We start from the raw sequence: 18,403 nt of genomic DNA, 5'->3' as shown, positions 1-18,403 counted from the left end.
TTCTGCAGCAAAGCTCAAATAAACCAGTTTCAATTCAGCAACTCATCACACACGGGCAAAGTGAGTGATATTTTTTGCTGGTCCAGGTGCATGGCTGCAGGGAGATACGGTGGTGACACACAGCAACGACTACTGACTTGAATGCCATGCGAAATTTAGCATGTTCGCAAATCGACTGGGATTTCAACCTCCAACTTTATGGTGCGCGTCAGTATAGTTGACTTCATACCAAATGTTGGTTTCCCCAATGTTTCATCTCTTGCAGAAAGTAACTAAGATTTATTTCAGATTAGGGTCCAATATTTTCTTTATTTATTTTATTCTTGCCTCTGCACTTTTGAATTCTTTTTTCATCTTTTGGTTGTTTTAACATATGTGACATGTTTAGACCATGTAGGCTCTTCCGTCTTCTCCGGAGGTGTCAGTTGATTGCATGACGTAGTGACACCTCTGAAGAAAACATGTCGTTTGATTAAAAAAAAAAAAAAACAACTATCACATCCTAGAGGCTGTGGACTTATTCTTGGCTCACTTCAAAAATCTGAAAATAATAAACGGCTGCTACACCTCTAATATGGACTCGAACGCCATCAGATTAAACCTGGAGTCTGGTCTTAGTCATTATATACCTGAACAAACAGCTAAAAGAACAAAAGATCTGTCGGTGTTTCAGCACATGAGTCATACAAATATGAACATTTTTACTTTTATAAGTGAGTCAGTGTTCTGCAGAGTTGCAATATAATCTGTTTAAATAAACAATTTTTATGTTTTTGCAAAAAGGGAAAATCATAGGTATCCACAACCTTTATTTCTTGAGGCTTTTTGGTGATGACACCACAAATCAACACCGAATAATTTGGATGTCCTGATGAATTGTGCAAATACTTATTATTGTATTATATATACGGGATGATGAAGCCATTTTAATCAGTCTTTTTTTAAAGGATAAAGGACCAGGATATCTTGAACCCAATCACAACAAACCTAAGCAGAGTGACATAAAAACCTGCCAGACTCAGTTAGATGGCTAAATCTCAGCCACATTCCCGCGACACGTCGATGACAAAAGTGACAGGTGACAAAACTGCACGTGCTTAATTTGGGTCTCTCTCTCTTCTTGGCCCTCATTGTGCAGCTGGGGCGCACTGAAACAGCTGTGAACAACCTGAACCCAGTGTTTGGCGTCAAGTTCCATGTGGACTACCATTTCGAGGAGATCCAGAAGTTGCGCTTCGCCATGTTCGACGAGGACAAGTGTGCCTCGCAGCTCTACGAACACGACTTCCTGGGGGAATTCATCTGTACACTCGGAGTGGTACGGGATGATTTCTTCTCGGAGTCAAGTCACAGTGTTGTTGCATCCACGAACTACAGTGTACTTGGTTGTAGGAGTTAGATTCAGTGCTGCAGTTCATTTATTTATATACATTTATTAATGTTTGCGGTATTAATGTCCTGTTTTTCCACTAGATTGTGTCCAATAAGAAACTTCACAGACCGCTGATATTAGCCAATGGGAAGCCAGCTGGCAAAGGATCCATTACGGTAAGAATCAGGACAAATTAATGGTACATCCTGTAAATCCTGAATTCTTTCTGTCCACTCACACACATTCAAAGTTTCCGGTGTTATTTACTATAACGATGTGGCTACTGATCATGATGATGGTGAAGATGTTGTTGAAGTTTCTGCTGCTGCTGCTACTGCTGTGAGTGTTAGTAGTTAACGATGCGCTGTACTGTTATTTTAGATAACAGCGCAGGAGCTGTCTGACAACAGAATCATCACTTTGACCCTGAGTGGGCGTAAACTGGATAAGAAGGTGGGCAGCTACAACCACGCACTCACACGAACGCAGAGGATGCAAATGCAAACGCACACGTTGAGAGTGCGTTTGAGCATGCTACTTTAGGACACGCACAAACAAAGCCCACGCACAGAACATTTACAGTGAATGTCAGTGTTCAGGTTCATTTTACTAGAATGAACCAAGATATTCCTCTCGTGGTATTCATGACCTTTTAAATGGAAAGTTTTGATAAGGTCAGAGATCACGAGTTGTAACGTGTTTGTTTACGTTTAACGATGGAGGTTACATAACAATATATTATCATTTTATCATATACTGTAGATTCTTCATTATTCTATAGTGTGTTTGAGGGAATAACATACGGAAGAGTATTGACGCCACCCATGAAAAAAAAACAGTCAAGGCAGATTTTCTTTTTATCATGAACTCTGAGAAAAAAGTTGAAATGTCGAGAAAGTTCGGGACTCTATGGGCGGATAAGGACAAGGCAACGGTGTGTGACAATATCCACGCCTACTATTGACGTGCAACAGTCCCACCTTAACTTACCTGGTCATTAGCTTGCTAACTGTTTGCCACAGTGGCGTCTGCTTAGCAGCAGCAATATCAGCACACCCTACTTTCGGTCCACATTATAACTTGAAAACCAAACACTTTCCATGTCGTAACCACAAGCTCACGTATTCCACGTTCCATATTTCAGTGAGTAAAAATCCCGCCAGAAAACAGTTCTCTCCTGAGAACCGAGGACATCACTGGTTCCCAGAGAAATGACATCGACCGATGCTGAATCCTTGAGAGAATTCAATTAAACTCACAAAAACAGTCATCATAATGACAGTGTAAAATAAAAATAACCGTCAGTGTTGCAGTGGTCACATCTTTGTAGATGTGTTGCAGACTGGTTGAGCAGTGGAGAAAAGAGATGCTGTCTGTGTTGTGTGCAGGACTTCTTTGGGAAGTCCGACCCCTATCTGGAGTTCCACAAGCAGGGAGAAGACGGTAAATGGATGCTGGTGCACAGGACAGAGGTGAGCCACTGGCAGGAATAAGAAGCTTCTTCATCTGTTAACCATGACCTGCCATTGTCAGCTAAAGGAGGGAGATAGTCTAACTCCGATTACAGATTCAGGTTCATGAACAGTAATTCTACCGTGGCTGCTGCCATGTCATTTAATTATAACATGCGTATTTTTACGACTGTGACTTCAGGTCATAAAGAACACTTTAGATCCAGCGTGGAAACCTTTTACTGTGCCTCTCATCTCTCTCTGCAACGGAGACGTGGACAGAAACATCAAGGTTAGTCCTTAGCTCGTCTGTTGAAAACTTTTTCTGTATTTCTGCTGTACTGGATGTTGCAGATGTGCAGTGGAAAGAAAAGCCATTATTGTAATTTACTGTTTGACAATGAATATTATATGAGAAATAACGTGAAACTTTGGGGGAAAAACAAACCAGAGAAACATCCATTTTCAGAATCTGTTAGATACAAGCATGAAGCATCGGTAAAAACATGATGTGTGATGTGATGTGCTCTAAACAACCACAGGTCCTGTGTTACGACTACGATAATGATGGAGGCCACGACTTCATCGGAGAGTTCCAGACCACGGTGGCCAAGATGAGTGAAGCCCAGAACTCGGTGGAGGTGAATGAGAGTCTCTTTTGATTTTATGGGTAGTCATGCAAAACATGTGGTTTGAGTCTCACTCAATTCTCTGAAACTGCAGCGACTGATCAAACCCCAAAGCCAAACTTCCGTTAGCTACAGCTCAATTTTGAAGCAACCTGCGTATTAGACTCTTAATTATAGCATGTTGTACTTACTGTACGCGCAGTTTACACCGATAAGCCACAACATTATGACAGGAGACGCAAATAACATTGACCATCTTAAGACAGTTGAATGTGCTCCTGGGAAACCTTTGGACCTGGCATTCATGTAGATGTTATTTAGACATGTAGCAATGCAGCAGTCGACCTGGCCTCCAAATTCAAGATCAGTAGGCTACAGAGCAAGGTCTGGACAGGATGTCTCTTGCGATTGGTGGAAAGTGTCTTGTAAACAAACCTGAAACTCCTGCAGTCTGACCACTGAAACATAACAGGAAGTATTTTTATTTGCGCACCATTGAGAGACCAAACTTTGAAATGTTCCCCACCAGCGGTGACCTAGTTTACTTAAAGCTGTAACGTCATACATCTTTATATATATATATGTACAGTACTGTGCAAAAGTTTTAGGCAGGTGTGGAAATTTGCTGCAAACAAAGAATGCTCTCAAAAATATAATTGATTGTTTTTTTTTTTATCAATTTACAAAATGCAAAGTGATCAAAAAAAAAGATATATGAAGTCACTGTTTGCCCTACATTGTTGCACTAAAACAGCTGCACCGGTGGATAGAGATCCTGTTTCACGTCTTTGCTCTACCGCACTGACCACTTAATCTGGTATTTAAATGCACGTGTCGACAGTGAAGCTGAGACAATCATGCACACATTAGCATTTTCCACACACTGCTGAGATTTATTCTTTTCGCTTTTGGACTGGTCAGGTCCGCTAGAGACGTAAAGATGCAGGGATCAGAACTCAGTTCAGTCATTAGCATTAGCTCTGTTCGTGTGTATGTTTGTGTTTTGTGCTTTTTAAACTGCACGTGTGCATGTGCCCGAGCAACCTTCATGACTTGTTCTCCCACTGAGTCTCTTCATGTGTGGTAATGATGTGGTGGTGGTGGTGGTGAGGGGGGGTTGGGAGGGGGGGGTACAAAATAACAAGCAAATAGAGACAGAGGCAGGATGGTAGAGATGGAGGCAGAGAAAGTGACAGAGAGATACAGGGAGGGTGTAAAACGAAAGAGGAAATGAGAGGTGCCTTTGAGATGTAAAACCGCCTTTAGCCGAGCGCTAGTAACGCGACAAGGCAATGAATCACTGACTGACTTAAGGCATGAGTCTGTGTGTGCGAGTGTGTGCGTGCACATCTCAAATGTGTCTTTTTGATCACGTCGCCATCTAAAGTGTCTCTTTTTCAGCACATGCATCGCTATCGTAGAGTTTTCTGTACGTATGTAAGTGCCCACATTAAGGCTATATCACTGTAGTACAGTTATCTTGTAGCACACCTCCAGGCTCCACAGTCACGTTTAAGTTATTTGCAGATCCAAGTCCTTTCCTCATCTCACATGTTCCAGCTCTGTGATCATTTCTGCTTTTCCCTTCATTTTCTTTTAAACAATTTTTTTCATTCCCCATCAATGTTTCTGTCTCTTCAGGTTGAGTTTGACTGCATCAACCCCAAGAAACAGAAGAAGAAAAAGAACTATAAAAACTCTGGAATTATCATTGTCAAGTCCTGTAAGGTGAGGACGGACGGGTGGATGGATGCATGGATTTTTGATTGCCCTAAATTTATCCTCGCAGTGTTACTGTTTAGGCAAATAGTGCTGGATTATAATTAGCCACAATAAACCTGATGAACCACGTATAAGGCGTCTTATCCCAAACCTCAAATCAATTAGATTTTTATGTTTCCTTGCATATTTCCCCTTGGAGTGTTGTCCTTTGCTTTAGTATCATTTAGGAAAACAAGCTTGCAGCAGATATTGGCACAACTTTATTTTACGAGATAATTGGAGCAAAATTACACATTTGTAGAATCCACAGTCGAAGCACATTAATGTGTAATTTCTGTCGACGATTTACTGATATGTTGAAGTAAGCACTTCAGATTCAACGTGCTGCCACTTTTAGTTTCTCTAGTGAAGAATATCTGCATTATTACCCGCTAGGGCTTTTTTTTTTTATATATTTGCTCACTTAGCTTTTGGGCCTATTGATTTATCTGAGGCATCTTTGCAGATAAGAGCCGCTTGGCGCCCTGCGTTCCCATTAAAGCTTCAATTTGAACCACGAGACTTAAGCAGACAGTAAAAAATGTTCTGCTGCAAAGTAAGAACAATGAGCTAAAAGAAGCTAAAACAGGCTGCAACACAGCGCCTTGGTGCTTTTTTTTTTTTTTTCTCAGTGACTTCAGTAACTGCAAATGTCAAATGTATCACTTCAGGCTGGTTTATTAAAGAATTGTTTAAAATACCAGCGAAATAAGTTAAACCTGTCAAAGATTCGGAGCCGTGGGACCAAAAATAACTCAAATCGAACAAACCGCTGAGTTTCTCGTCATGTCTCGGCGGCCCATCTTCAGAAAGCGAATAGTGGTTTTGATCACCTGACGCTCTTCTAACTCAACATCCGTTTGAGTAACTAATTAGCGCGTTAGCTCGGAGCCCCCACAGAAGACACACTCAGGCAGAACTCAGAGTCTTCAGATACCTATTTTAAAGACATTGAAGCTTTCATAATGGATTTTTTTTTTTTTTACATACGCACAATCACGGATGAGTCCTTTTGTGATGACAGACACACGCAGCACATGAACAAAATTACTAATATAGTAATTATATTTGTTGGCTGCCGGCAGGGATTAGACTAATGACAGTAAAATCCATACTAAATGTTCATTATAACTGGAGCGGAAATTATGCTCAAACAAGATAATAAGTGGTGCTCTGTTGGTGGCACATAATATTATTACAAATTTTAGGGCTTTGCATATGAATATAGGTAAGTGAATTATTTTCACAAGCTGCTGCATTTAGTGAAGGATTGTTTAGTTAGTCAATAAAGGACTGTGTGTCTTTATTTTTCTAAACTGGGGCTCTTGCGTCTCCAGATTACACGGGACTACACTTTTCTGGATTACATCCTGGGAGGATGCCAGCTCATGTTTACAGTGAGTATGATATTAGCATGCCTTTTATTTCCCTGTCTCTGCAATGATGCGATAATGAGATACATGCCTGTGCACTCTCTGCCTGCAGGAAACACAAAAAAAAAAAAAAGAAATAAAGGAAAAGAAAATGGTCGGCAGCAAAACATTCAGATTTTCTGTTCTCATCTCCCAGATGCGCAGCTGCATCACGGGCATTTACATACAGAAAGAGAAAAGTGCGAAGGACAGGGAGAAAAGTACGAGAGCAGTAATGGGGGTATTGTGAAATGCTGAAAAGAGAAGGGGGGAGTGATGAAAAAAAAAAAAATGCAAGAAAATGATATTTTGAAATGGTGAGAATAATAATTGGGCAAAGGAAAAGAAGCAGGTAAGCAAGTGAACGGTAGAGATGGATATTTTACCGAAGGGAGGGAGAAAGAGAGGCGTCATGGTCTATTTTTGTATCGTGTTAGGAGAAACTCTTGTGCGTCCCTGATTATGTCACACCTTTTTGTGTAACTCTGAGTGTGAGGCCTCTCCTATAATAGACCGCCACTGTTTTTATTATTATCCTGCGTGTAGCACACACAGTGCGGCGAGAGAAAATACATGGGTTGCACCTCTCCTGCAATTTCCCAGCTTCGTGAACCTTAACCGGGCTCCAGATGTGGCAGCGCATGTGTAATGGTGTTGAAGCGTCTTCTTTGGGGAAAATATGTCACAGGAGGCAGATTAGCAGAGCTGAAACCAAGCTTTATTTATTTTCAAGTGCATATGTCCAGGCACTAGAGGCTCATGGTGGTGAGGACAAACTGACTGGAAACTGAACAAAGACACAAAGTAGAACTGGTCTGAACACACTGAATTGAATTTAACTCCATTCTATATATTGTCTGCGTTTTCAGTTGACAGGAAGCGGTTCTGTCTCTTCCTGCTTTTAAAGGGGACACAGTTTTATTTAGTCTAAATACGTGGCCACGTCTATGTGAGTAGTTAATGTGCGAGGTTCACTTAGAATAAGACAGAAGGTACAGTTTGAGATTCAAATTGCATTTGCAGAAGATAACTGAATCTCTCAAACCTAATATGACCTAATATGAAATTCTGCATTTTATAACTTCCACTTAAATGTGAAACTAGGTGCAGTATGTGTTCTCGATTCCTTTTTTTTTCTTTACCTCTGATGCTTTTATTTATGCAGATTTCATCGTGCTGCTTTTACTGTGCAATGACAACAGAGATTATTTCATAATCATCCAGAAACACAACTTTCACTGAAGTGCCCTTTGAGTGTCACTTGCCTCCTGTACATTGCATCTGTGCAGCTCTTGTTCCTCTGTCTTTTTTTTTGTCTGGCTCAAGGTCTCGGTCAATTACAGCAAAGGGTTGTGGACTTGCAGACTCGACTTGAGCTCTGTTGTTGTTACAGAGATGCTGTCAGCATCAGAAGAGGTGTTCTGCATGTGTGCAGCACACGCAGGGACAGCGACGACTTCCACCGTCAGACAGTTATTTTCACCCTTGTCTTATTGTTGGAAGTGAGGCTTTAGAGCCAAGACGATTGTTGCCATAGTGACGCTTTGTGCTGTTGACGACGCTGATGTCTGTCACGTGATGCGTGAGAGAGGTTGGAAAAATGGATCTGCACGGTTATGTTTAACTTTTATTTAAATGGACTAATGTATTTTCAGTGGTTAAATTTGTGATCAAACTAAAGCAGCACATTCCCAATATAAATAAAAATGAAATATAATATGATTCACTAGTGGTAAATGGTGCTAGAGAAAGAGCACAGCACAGCCTTTAAAGAGTTTGTGTCTTTTTTTGTGGCTAAAGGCCATGGCATAACCACGCTTTAATTTTTTGTGTCCCGAACCGTTGGTACTAGTCGTACCTCTGTTGTTGGCTTTTCTCTCCATTGGTTATTCAGCTTAGAGAATAAGGGCACAAGAAAAGAAGGAAGTGGCAGAAAGTTTCAAGGGAACACCTTATTTGTTTCTCATCTTCATCCCATTTGAACGTTAAAACGCACAAATAGAGGCCAGCAATATACGACACTTCCCATCTCCACTAGCTTCCTAGCCTCCCAGCTAACAGTGGCTCTTTGGTTTCCTTTTGAACGAGGATCACAGACTACTGCCACCTACTGGTATAAAGACCTGGTGTAACCAGGTATACCAGCTCCCTATATAAAGAGTGATATGCCAGCTGGCCCCCGGCTGTCTCCTTTGCAACGTTTTTGGTCCAGGCAAGAGGCTAGGTGAGCCGATGTCACAGTCAGGCTTCATGATGGCGGTTCTTTGATGTCTGCTGTGTTATCCTTTTTTTCTAACGGAACTCGTGAGTACGTCGTGTACATGAAATGCTGGGGGATCGAGAGGTTGCTGCCTTCAGATGGGATGGTATTTACAGTGTGAACAGGAAAGGAAACAATCCGACACACTATAACACACTTCACCAAATAATATCTAATAATCTTAGTATTAACTGAATGATCAAATAGTTTTAGTAGCAAGTAGGTCCTCATGACGACCTGTTAAAACTGGATCGAGCTTACACAGCTACGCTGAGCTATGAAGTTAACAGCCTGTAGGACTCTCTGCATCCACCCTGCTCTCTTCGGGACGACTGAGGTGAATGATAAACGCTCTCCACCCTGTCATCAGCCAGCAGTCGAGTGCCTCAGAAAAAAGGTTGGCCGGCGTTGGATAGCTCTCAGCTGTGGAAATATTTCCTTGCTGGCTGAGTGTGTAGCAGCATGTTCCTAAAAATGCAAACATCCAAAACAATGTTTTAAAATAGAAGTGTCACAGTCGGGCTGCTGGTTTTTGCTGGTTGCCAGGTTTTCTACATGTATTTTTTTGACACTGTATTTATAGAAGAAAAGTTGGCATACCATGTAAGCGAACATGCACACATTAATATAATAATAAAAAAAAAAAGACAAATAAATGCACAACATAAGAAAGAGGTAGAAAGGACACATCATACATACATGTTGTTTGTATGAGGAGTCTCTTTATCCATCATGCCATAACAACCCAAGCCACAATTGCCTTCTATAAGCCTTTCGAATAACATGTTTATCAAACCCTTTTATTTGACAGAATCATCTACGTGTTAGACAAACAGAAGAGCTATGGATGAGTTTTAGTGTTTCCTGCCACTGTTCCTCTGTAATCTCTGTCCCTAGAGTCTTCCATAGTTGTTGTGCATGTCAGATTAAACGCCCGACTGGTTTTTGGGAGTTATGATGGAGTAGTTTGCTTAACAAAGTTCAGTGAATAAATTCTTCATGCCAGAAAGTGGCTGTTGTGCTGTATTGGAAACTGGGAGAGCCGATGTTAGCTGTGACGCTAGGAGGCTAGGAAGAGTCGTGTCCAAAGCTTTTCCTTTTTGTTATCCAGCTTGGTTTCCTGCTCTATTTTGTAATTGGATTTCTCGGTGCATTTAAGTTTCACCTGTCTTTGTCTGTTCTGGCCCCTTGTGATTTACCTCACCTGTCTAACCTTGTGTCTTTTATCTGCGTGCTCCTCCCCTAATTGGTTTCACCTGTGTCTTGTTACTATACAACTTATTTGGGTGTCTATATATAACCCTGCCTTTCCCTTTGTCAAATGAAGTTACCCCTATTTATGTGTGCTTGCGTCCCTGTCTATGTTTGTTTTGGGTTTTTTTTGTTTGTTTTTTTGGCTACACTGCCAGCCTACAGCGCTTTCTGTTCCAGATTTTGTCTGTTTTTATTACATTTCCTCCTCCTGCTTTCCCTTTATGTGCTGCTTTTGAGTCCTGTTTCACCACTCAACACATAACACTGCTCTGTGTGTGTCATGGTACTTAAGTGAGTGTCCAGGGGAAGGACTTCCAGCTGAGGATTTTGGAGAGAACCTGTCTGTCATCCATAAAAGTTCCTGACATAAGAGTGTATATTACACTCATGATCTAATGATTCGGAAAATACGGCAATGCTGGCAGAGAGGCGGAGGGAGGTCAACACGATCAGTCTATAACAGACTATGGAATTTGGTTATGTAGGACATCATCTCTCAAAAAAAATAAAAATACAAAATACAGTTGGAAGTTTGGCGATACAATTCATTCTTCCTGCAGGTTTGGATTTCCGTAAGAACATTTTCCTGATTCTAGATTTTTTTAATCTTGTTTTCACTTGTTTGCAGTTGTAATTTTGGTGCAAACTGAACATTTTCCTGCTCTGGCGCTGATGAAACGAGGAAATTTAAGGCAGAGCGGTAACTCTTAAATCCTCACTGCTCCCTCCTAATCTTTTTGCTTTTTGTCACAGACCTGCAGCTTTTCACTGATGCACACACACACACACACACACCTAATGCTGTCTTAACACAGATTCCTTCCTTTCTCCTGCTTACGAGCTCATTTACATACACACACGTCATGTGAGCGCAAACATATAATATCCTCCTCACGCTCTCTCCTGCTTTCATACTCGCATGCTGCGATCGATTTACATGCAAACTCCAAAACCATTGTTGGACGCACACACACACACACACTTACTGTCTTCTTCATAGGGACCTTTTATCTCGTGCACGCTGTGAAGAAGACCCACACCGTAGGTGTGATGGTCCGACTAGCACATCACCTGCTCGTGCACACTGACTAATGCAGACATGCATAATTTCACAGAAGACATCTTCTCACGCACACACTGACACTTATGATGCACACAAACACGTAGAGAAGGGGAAGAGGCCGTGTACAAGAACACACTCATGGAGACGCACACGCATGCAGAAGAAGCAGCTCTGCGGTGTTCAATCAGACTTAGCACGGCTCTAATCCTAATCTCCAGGAAGGAAAAGTCTCTCCTCACGGCTGTGGGAGCTTCAGGAGAGAGCAATATTTTCTCTGTCACACTCTCCAGGACAAAGAGGCAGCACACTACTGCTGTTGGGCTGTTTGTGAACGACTCATTTCAGCTGAATTATGGTATTATTTTTATCTTATGTTTGATGGAATTCAGAGCTGTGTAGGGGCATGACTGGCCTCGGTGGATTCTGGCGAGAGGGGTCTTTTAGAGAGTGTAGAAAGCGTGCAGAGGCTACAGTATACACACCACTTCTGAAGGCGTATGCTGATGACAGCAGCGGAAAAGTTACCTCTGCTGTGGTGTCAAAGTGGGGAGAACACCAAGAGCAGCAGGGCTTCAAACCTGCGTTTAAAGCAGAGGGGCCCAAATTCTTCCCACTGGAGAAAAAAAAATTGAATCCAGGGGGAGGGTCGTGGGCCAAAATGATAATTTTGCAGCATATTAAGTTAAATATTGGTGTATATATAGAACGCATGTGCAACATAAATACAATCACAAATTAATTTTGAAAAATGAATGACAGTGGTTATTGCGCTTCACATTTATGAGCAAAGCATTACTGAACATCTGTCTGGCTTCTTTAAATAAGAAAAATAACTGAATCACTCTGAAATACTTTAAGGCTGACATGGATCATTACTAGGCCTGGGGCCTACCGCAGAAATACAAAGACATTTTTAGTGCAGTGAACAAAGTAACGTGGGACAAAACTTGCCCGAAATGAAATCAGTACTGTACTTACCAGTGCTATAAAAAGGACAAAACATGCTCCAATTAATCATATAGATTTAAATCAAACAACATACACTAGGCTGGAACAGACCTTGGTAAAAAAAAAAAGATAATCGTTTTCCCAATTTAATTCTTAACACGCTCCATCTGCATCCTCTCACTCGCTGACTGTCTTCTTCACATCACTGGATTTGAGCTGGCAGGAGCTCAACAGCGCCCCCCGATGTATCACAATATTCTGTGGTCAGGAGTGGAAGTGCACCAATAAATATTATTCAATGAGCGCTGACGGTGGAGGAAAAAATTATACAGTGGGTAGCCAGGGCTGAAAGGATCATTCTGGTTTATTTCTTTAGTCGCCCTATGGGTCTTGCTAATTTGTGACTCTCCACCTCAGCTGTAGTGATTCAGATTAAAAGCGCCCTAATAGAATGTATTGGAGCGCAACTAGCACAACCTCCCTGTAGCTTTTCTTCACCCAGATTTTCCATGTGAGCAATTTGTAATGGCCGATTTCAAGAAATTTGCAACCACTAATATACAGTTTGCTAAGTGCCTCTGGGATCACCAGCAGGGGAGACCGACATAATGAACTTCCATTAAGTCCGCAGTGCTCATCAGCTTGTGTATATTCAGTGTGTTTCTCATGGTGGAGGAGAGGAAGAAGCAAGTGAGATGTGCATATAAAATGACTTTGCTTTAAAGACCTCTGACTTATATGGTTCTTATCTTGTCTTAAGTTAATTTTGCAGAAGTAAACACCATTTCCAGGACAGCAATGTGCATCCACATGAAATAATAATCGTTGTTTGGTCGGTTTAAGCTTTTAAAAGTAAAATCAACTTTGACCAAAGCAGACTCTGGTGGTGGACAGCAGCCTCTGGTCATCACTGAGCTCCTATCACCTCAGAGTGAGATGGAATACCTCCAGAAAATGTTCACAGAAGCTCTAACACCTTTGCCCATCCAACCACACCTCCATCCATCCATCTCTCTCTTGCTGTTTAACTGTAAAGGGTGTCCTGGCATGAGAATTGGCCGATGCTGTGCATCATACAGCTGAGAAAACTCCAGCGTGAACGTCAGCTGTTTGACAGTAATTTGTCTGTCTGCCTTGGAATCCGTCCATTTAATGCAGTCCCAGACGTTTTCTGCCATGCTGCTGCTCCGAAACACACAGTAATGAGATGCTGCACACACACGCACCTTCGTTTTAAGTCGGTGTACTCGCTCACTTGCCGAAGCTGTGTGTTGCTCGTGTTGGTGTTTTAGTCTGCTCGTGTGTTCGCAAATTAGTAATAGCTCGAGGCGAGGAGTAAGATGGAAACAGAGTGGTGTCATCTCCCACTGTCATCGCATCCACAGACATCAAATTAATAACTTGTGTCACGGGGAGAGGACACTGGGACGGGATAGTTTTAAGGAAGATGATCGTGCGCAGTCAAATGTCAGTTTGGTCGTGCATATTTTAGGCTTCGTAGTAAGACAAAAATGAACGGGTGGCAGATGAGAAAGTGAACATCGCTGACATACAGTACACCACCGGAACTAATTAAAAATGATCTCTTTTCCTCCTTAGCACTTGTTATCACAAGTCATAGTAATAAAATAATGTAAAACATGAGTGTCATCTTCAGTAGAACAAATAGTAAAGACAAGGTACACAGATCAGCCACAACATTATGACAATTCACAAAAGAAGTCAATGACCAGCTTGTGACAATTTAGTTTTTGGACCTGACATTCATTCATGTGGATGTTACTTAGACATGTAGCACCCACCTAAACCAGACCAGGCACCCCCCACCCCATAGCAATCCTTTTCTTAACAGCAGCAGTCATCCCCAGCAGGATGCAGCCTGGCACCGACACTAACAACATCCTGTTGCCAGACACCACAGGACACCCTCAGAAGGGCTATGTCGATTCTCTGATGAGTCACAGCTGTTTTGGAGACGCAAAAGAAAGGAATACAATATTAGGAAGTTCATCATTTCATTTGTTATGCTTAACCGATGTATACGTTCACATGCTGCAAAAATATCAACTAGAATAGATTTATAGAAGGAAAAAAAACTAACATTTTAACGTTACTGTACTCAGCTATTCCAAATTGGTTCAACATTTTTAAAACTTGTTTTAGTAACTTTTTGTTTTGCTTCCTCAATTTTTCTGTCCCTCCTCAAACTCATCACATGATTCATTTCAGGCAAACATGCACAGGAAGACTGTTTTAATTGCAAACAGAAATGAAGTGTTTACATGGTTATTAGGAGCTAATAGTTTCGTATTGAACAGATTATCAAAGGTTTACGCTGCTCCTTCTCAAATCTGGTTGAAAATTCTGGTCTATTAATCTGATTATTAGTGTGATGTGACTCTGTGATGTTGAGAATGGATTTTTCCAGGGGGTGAATTATTTGTTTTCTTTTTGTTCTTTTCCCAAACAGATAACTCCTTAATTTTTTAATAAGACTCTAAACATCTGTGGCTAAAACTTTTGCACATTACCATATGTTGTTGCAGAACTAACACACATGCACACACACTTTCAAAATGCACAGCAGTACCCTAATTCTGTCACCATGCATCTCTGTCTATCACTCCTGCTGCTCCCCATACTCTGTCCTTTCCCTCCTCCTATTCTTTACCTCAGTTTCTCAGCTTCTTCACACATTCAGCAGCTTCTCTTCCTGCTGCGAGTATCTGGCTTTTTCTGTTTTCCCTCTTTTCTGTCCTTAGTGAACCGCAACATTGTTGTTTTTCTGTTGAGAAGGAATGGGAAGGTTTAGACCATCTTTAAGCTGATAGGAGGGCGGACGACTGTGGTTCGGGTTCTTGTCAGCACAGAAACCGTTATTCTCCGCCTGAGGAAAAGCTTGTCACTCTTAATCTTATATCATGTTAGGCTGTGTCTCTCTGCGTGCGTTTTTTGTCTGCCTCACGCGTGTTGTCTGCATGTGTTGAGAGCATCTGTGTGTGTGTCCTGCTATCTGTAATACTGTACGTTATCGCAGTGTCACCCTGTGGTCATCTGGGTTAAAAATATACCCTCATATGTTTTCAGGGTCAATCTTTCATTTTTATTTCATTACATTTTTTTGTTGAATTCAATCGTCCAGTAATTAAATTTTCTTGTTACGAGAAACCAGTCCGGCATCATAATTCACGCTCTGTGCAGAACTGTCGATTCAATCCTTTGGGAAGATTTAAGAAAACTGCAAATTGCCCAGATTGTTTAACTGCAGGACCTGTAATGGAGTGTGAATGATGAGTGGGCTTCCACTTAATGATAATTTCATCACACGTAATATGTTTTGGTCGTTGAAGAACCTAGTGAGCCTTCAGTTGATGCTGACGTTGTAACATCCTGTTTGTACAGTGTCAAATAACCAACTTAAACAGAACTTCTCCGAAAAAATAGACAGTTGAGTATATATAAGCATTACTTTAACTACCTAAAATAACAGAAACCTATTTGATGCGTACTTTGGTGTTTTAGTTTTATGACCTATACTGCAGCCAGTCACCAGGGGGAGCTCTACTAACAGTGGCTTCAGAGCCGTAAATTAAAATACTTGGTAGTCCAATCACCTCATCAGTCACGGAGCTGTGTTCGCCTTCTCCTCAGTCTCCTGTGTTCAGCCATCGTCATTAAAAGCTTGAAAAATTATAAATACTCAGGAATAGTGAAAATTAAACCAGTCTTATTGTTATTTTGTATTATCGTTAATATTGATTACACACATGCTAGCCATAATAACTTAGTAGTTACCGGAGGCAAAGTCACTTGTCACATGAATGTTTGGTAATCTACATCAACATAAATTACATGCACACATGGGCTTCATAGTATATATGACAGAGGATGCTATTTTACTAAACCTTTAGTATAGATAACTAGCTAGCGTAAGGCTAGCATATTGACAATTACCTCACATAATAGGGAGAAATTGTCAAGGTTAGGGGAGGTTGTAGAGGTGAGGACCCAAACGCAGGACAATAGATTAGGCAGGACCTCCAAGCAAAAAAGGTATTTAATGATTAACAAAAGGCGCTACGCGAGGCAGGGATATACAAAATAAAAGACAGAGAAATCAGTTGATGTCCAATTCATTCTTTTAATCTTTTGCTCCTATAACTTTCTCTGCTTTTGTTTTGTTGTTGTTTGTTTCCCAAATGAACAAAATTGCCAATCTCCCATGTTTCCACAATGTACTGAATACTGAATCTAGAGAGGCACTTTTGTTTTTTTATGCTGAAGTGGAGGCCCCTGTAGAATCTTCAGTTAGTCGCAATCTTCAATCTCACCACTTGATGGCACTGAGTCACACCCAGGGGTCCTTTAACAAATGTGATGTATGTACTTCTTACTTTCTTTCCTCTTGTGTTTAACATTTAACAGCATAAAACATATGAGAGCTGCAAACACACCAGAAATAAAATGTTAAAAAGTAATCTAAACAAAAAAAGAGAGAATCTACATAATCATATTAGTTGTCTGTGTGTGTACGCTGCAGTACTACAGCAGATCTTCAGGCTGTCACTCTTAGATAAGGAGATGTTCCAGCAAACTGATCATGGGAAGTTTTTGTTCTATAAATTTTAAAGCTCATGTGTATGTAACGAATATGTGTTTTATTGCTTTGAAATGCAGCTTACCTCCAAATAAATACTGTGTCTGAATGCCTCCAACAGTATCTAGACACAGACGGAGCGCCAGAGTTTCCCTCTGCTGCTCCGCTAATGTGCTGCTCTCACTAACCCACACCCCTGTGAAGACACAGTTTTACACAACAGGGAGTTCCCTACTTACCCGAAAGTTAAGTTTCTAAAACTAGAAATTAATTAGGGCAAAAATAAAATAAATGCAAGGCAAATTGATTGCAGCCTGAATTTTTGAATCTGGGTTTTTAACAAATCTAAACCTGCCAAGCTCTTAGTGAGTTCAGCTAAGGCATTAATGAGAGCAGCATGTGTCACACTGGGAGATAACATTAAATTCCTCATCCCACATCTACATGACATTTAACAGAGTTGAACGTAATAACTAATAAGGTACTAAAACTCAGAGCCAGTATGGTTGCCAGATGAACGTTCCTGTCCTCTGGGTTTCTACAGTGTCAGAATAGAACAGAAGGAAACAGTAACATTGCTCTCCTATTGCATCCAGTTGCATTTTTAGTTAATGTCAAAGCATTCAAGCATCTCTGATGTTTAACGTTTTGCTACATATATCTCCGTTCGCCTCTGTGGTGATGGCAATCCCATTATAGTTCACAGAAGTTGTTTCTCCGCCCGTCGCCATCTTGGTGGTATCTGCCTACATCTAACCTCTGGCTAATTGAAAAATGGATGAAGAGGTGGTGCATGATCGGAGCTGAGATGCCTGTCACTTTAAGTAGCCAGGCCTTTATTTTTTGCAGTTCGAATTGAGGAATTTAGGCCAGAACTGTGCCTGGCTGTAAATATGATTATTTCTGTTGTAAAGCTGTACATTTCAACCTCACTTTTGCAGCCAATGGCCATTTGAGGAACTACAGTTTTGGCATTTTGGCTTCACTACATCCTTGCTGGTTACTCAGCAACCTGACTTCTAATCTCTCAATTCTCTGTATTTCAATAGGTCGGCATAGACTTCACGGCGTCTAATGGGAATCCCCGAGAGCCGTCCTCCCTCCACTACATCAACCCTCTGGGCAGCAACGAGTATCTGGCTGCCATTTTAGCTGTGGGGCAAATTATACAGGACTACGATACGTGAGTATTTGACGCAGCCCACTTGGTCGTTGTGGATTGGTATCGTTTCTGAGATTCTCCAGAAACAGTTTTGCAGAGTGGCAGTCACTATGAGCTTTGTAGAGAGAACTGAACTGGTTTATCAGTTCCCTAATACCCGTCCTAATCCCATCATCTACCAAAGCACCACTGCAGAGCTTTAGTAGCATCAACACACAGCCTGCTATTTTTTACTGTTTTAGTTTGTAAACTGAAAATAGAACAGACTGAGACCTGCAGACTGGTTTTTAAAAATCACTTAAAAAAATCACTGTAGGTATTTTTGGAAGAAAATTCTTGTTTTCATATTCCTTTATTAGTTTATAATATCGCCAGCTCTCGGCTCGATTTTCAGTTTTTGAATGTGTTTCTATGTTAACAAGGTAACAGGATTTCCTCTGCTGTCTAAATCCAGCTTGTTGAATTTGTATGCAAAAAAGGAAAAAAAGGTTTAA

The 18,403-nt window shown here is 41.1% G+C and overlaps 1 protein-coding gene across 1 annotated transcript in view; it reads left to right on the top strand.

Moving 5' to 3' along the window:
• cpne2 (copine II) overlaps nucleotides 1-18,403 on the top strand; it is a 47,097-nt gene that overhangs the window by 10,124 nt on the left and 18,570 nt on the right. The window contains exons 3-11 of the mRNA XM_047597243.1: nucleotides 1,139-1,318; nucleotides 1,474-1,548; nucleotides 1,754-1,825; nucleotides 2,761-2,844; nucleotides 3,026-3,115; nucleotides 3,366-3,464; nucleotides 5,094-5,180; nucleotides 6,551-6,610; nucleotides 17,797-17,930. Coding sequence (XP_047453199.1) covers nucleotides 1,139-1,318; nucleotides 1,474-1,548; nucleotides 1,754-1,825; nucleotides 2,761-2,844; nucleotides 3,026-3,115; nucleotides 3,366-3,464; nucleotides 5,094-5,180; nucleotides 6,551-6,610; nucleotides 17,797-17,930 — 881 coding nt within the window. The remainder of the gene's footprint in view (nucleotides 1-1,138; nucleotides 1,319-1,473; nucleotides 1,549-1,753; nucleotides 1,826-2,760; nucleotides 2,845-3,025; nucleotides 3,116-3,365; nucleotides 3,465-5,093; nucleotides 5,181-6,550; nucleotides 6,611-17,796; nucleotides 17,931-18,403) is intronic.

This window comes from Mugil cephalus, chromosome 10 (assembly GCF_022458985.1).
Source record: "Mugil cephalus isolate CIBA_MC_2020 chromosome 10, CIBA_Mcephalus_1.1, whole genome shotgun sequence".
Taxonomy (NCBI): domain Eukaryota; kingdom Metazoa; phylum Chordata; class Actinopteri; order Mugiliformes; family Mugilidae; genus Mugil; species Mugil cephalus.
The sequence above is the reverse complement of the archived record's forward strand: the minus strand, read 5'-3'. Positions and strand labels throughout refer to the sequence as shown.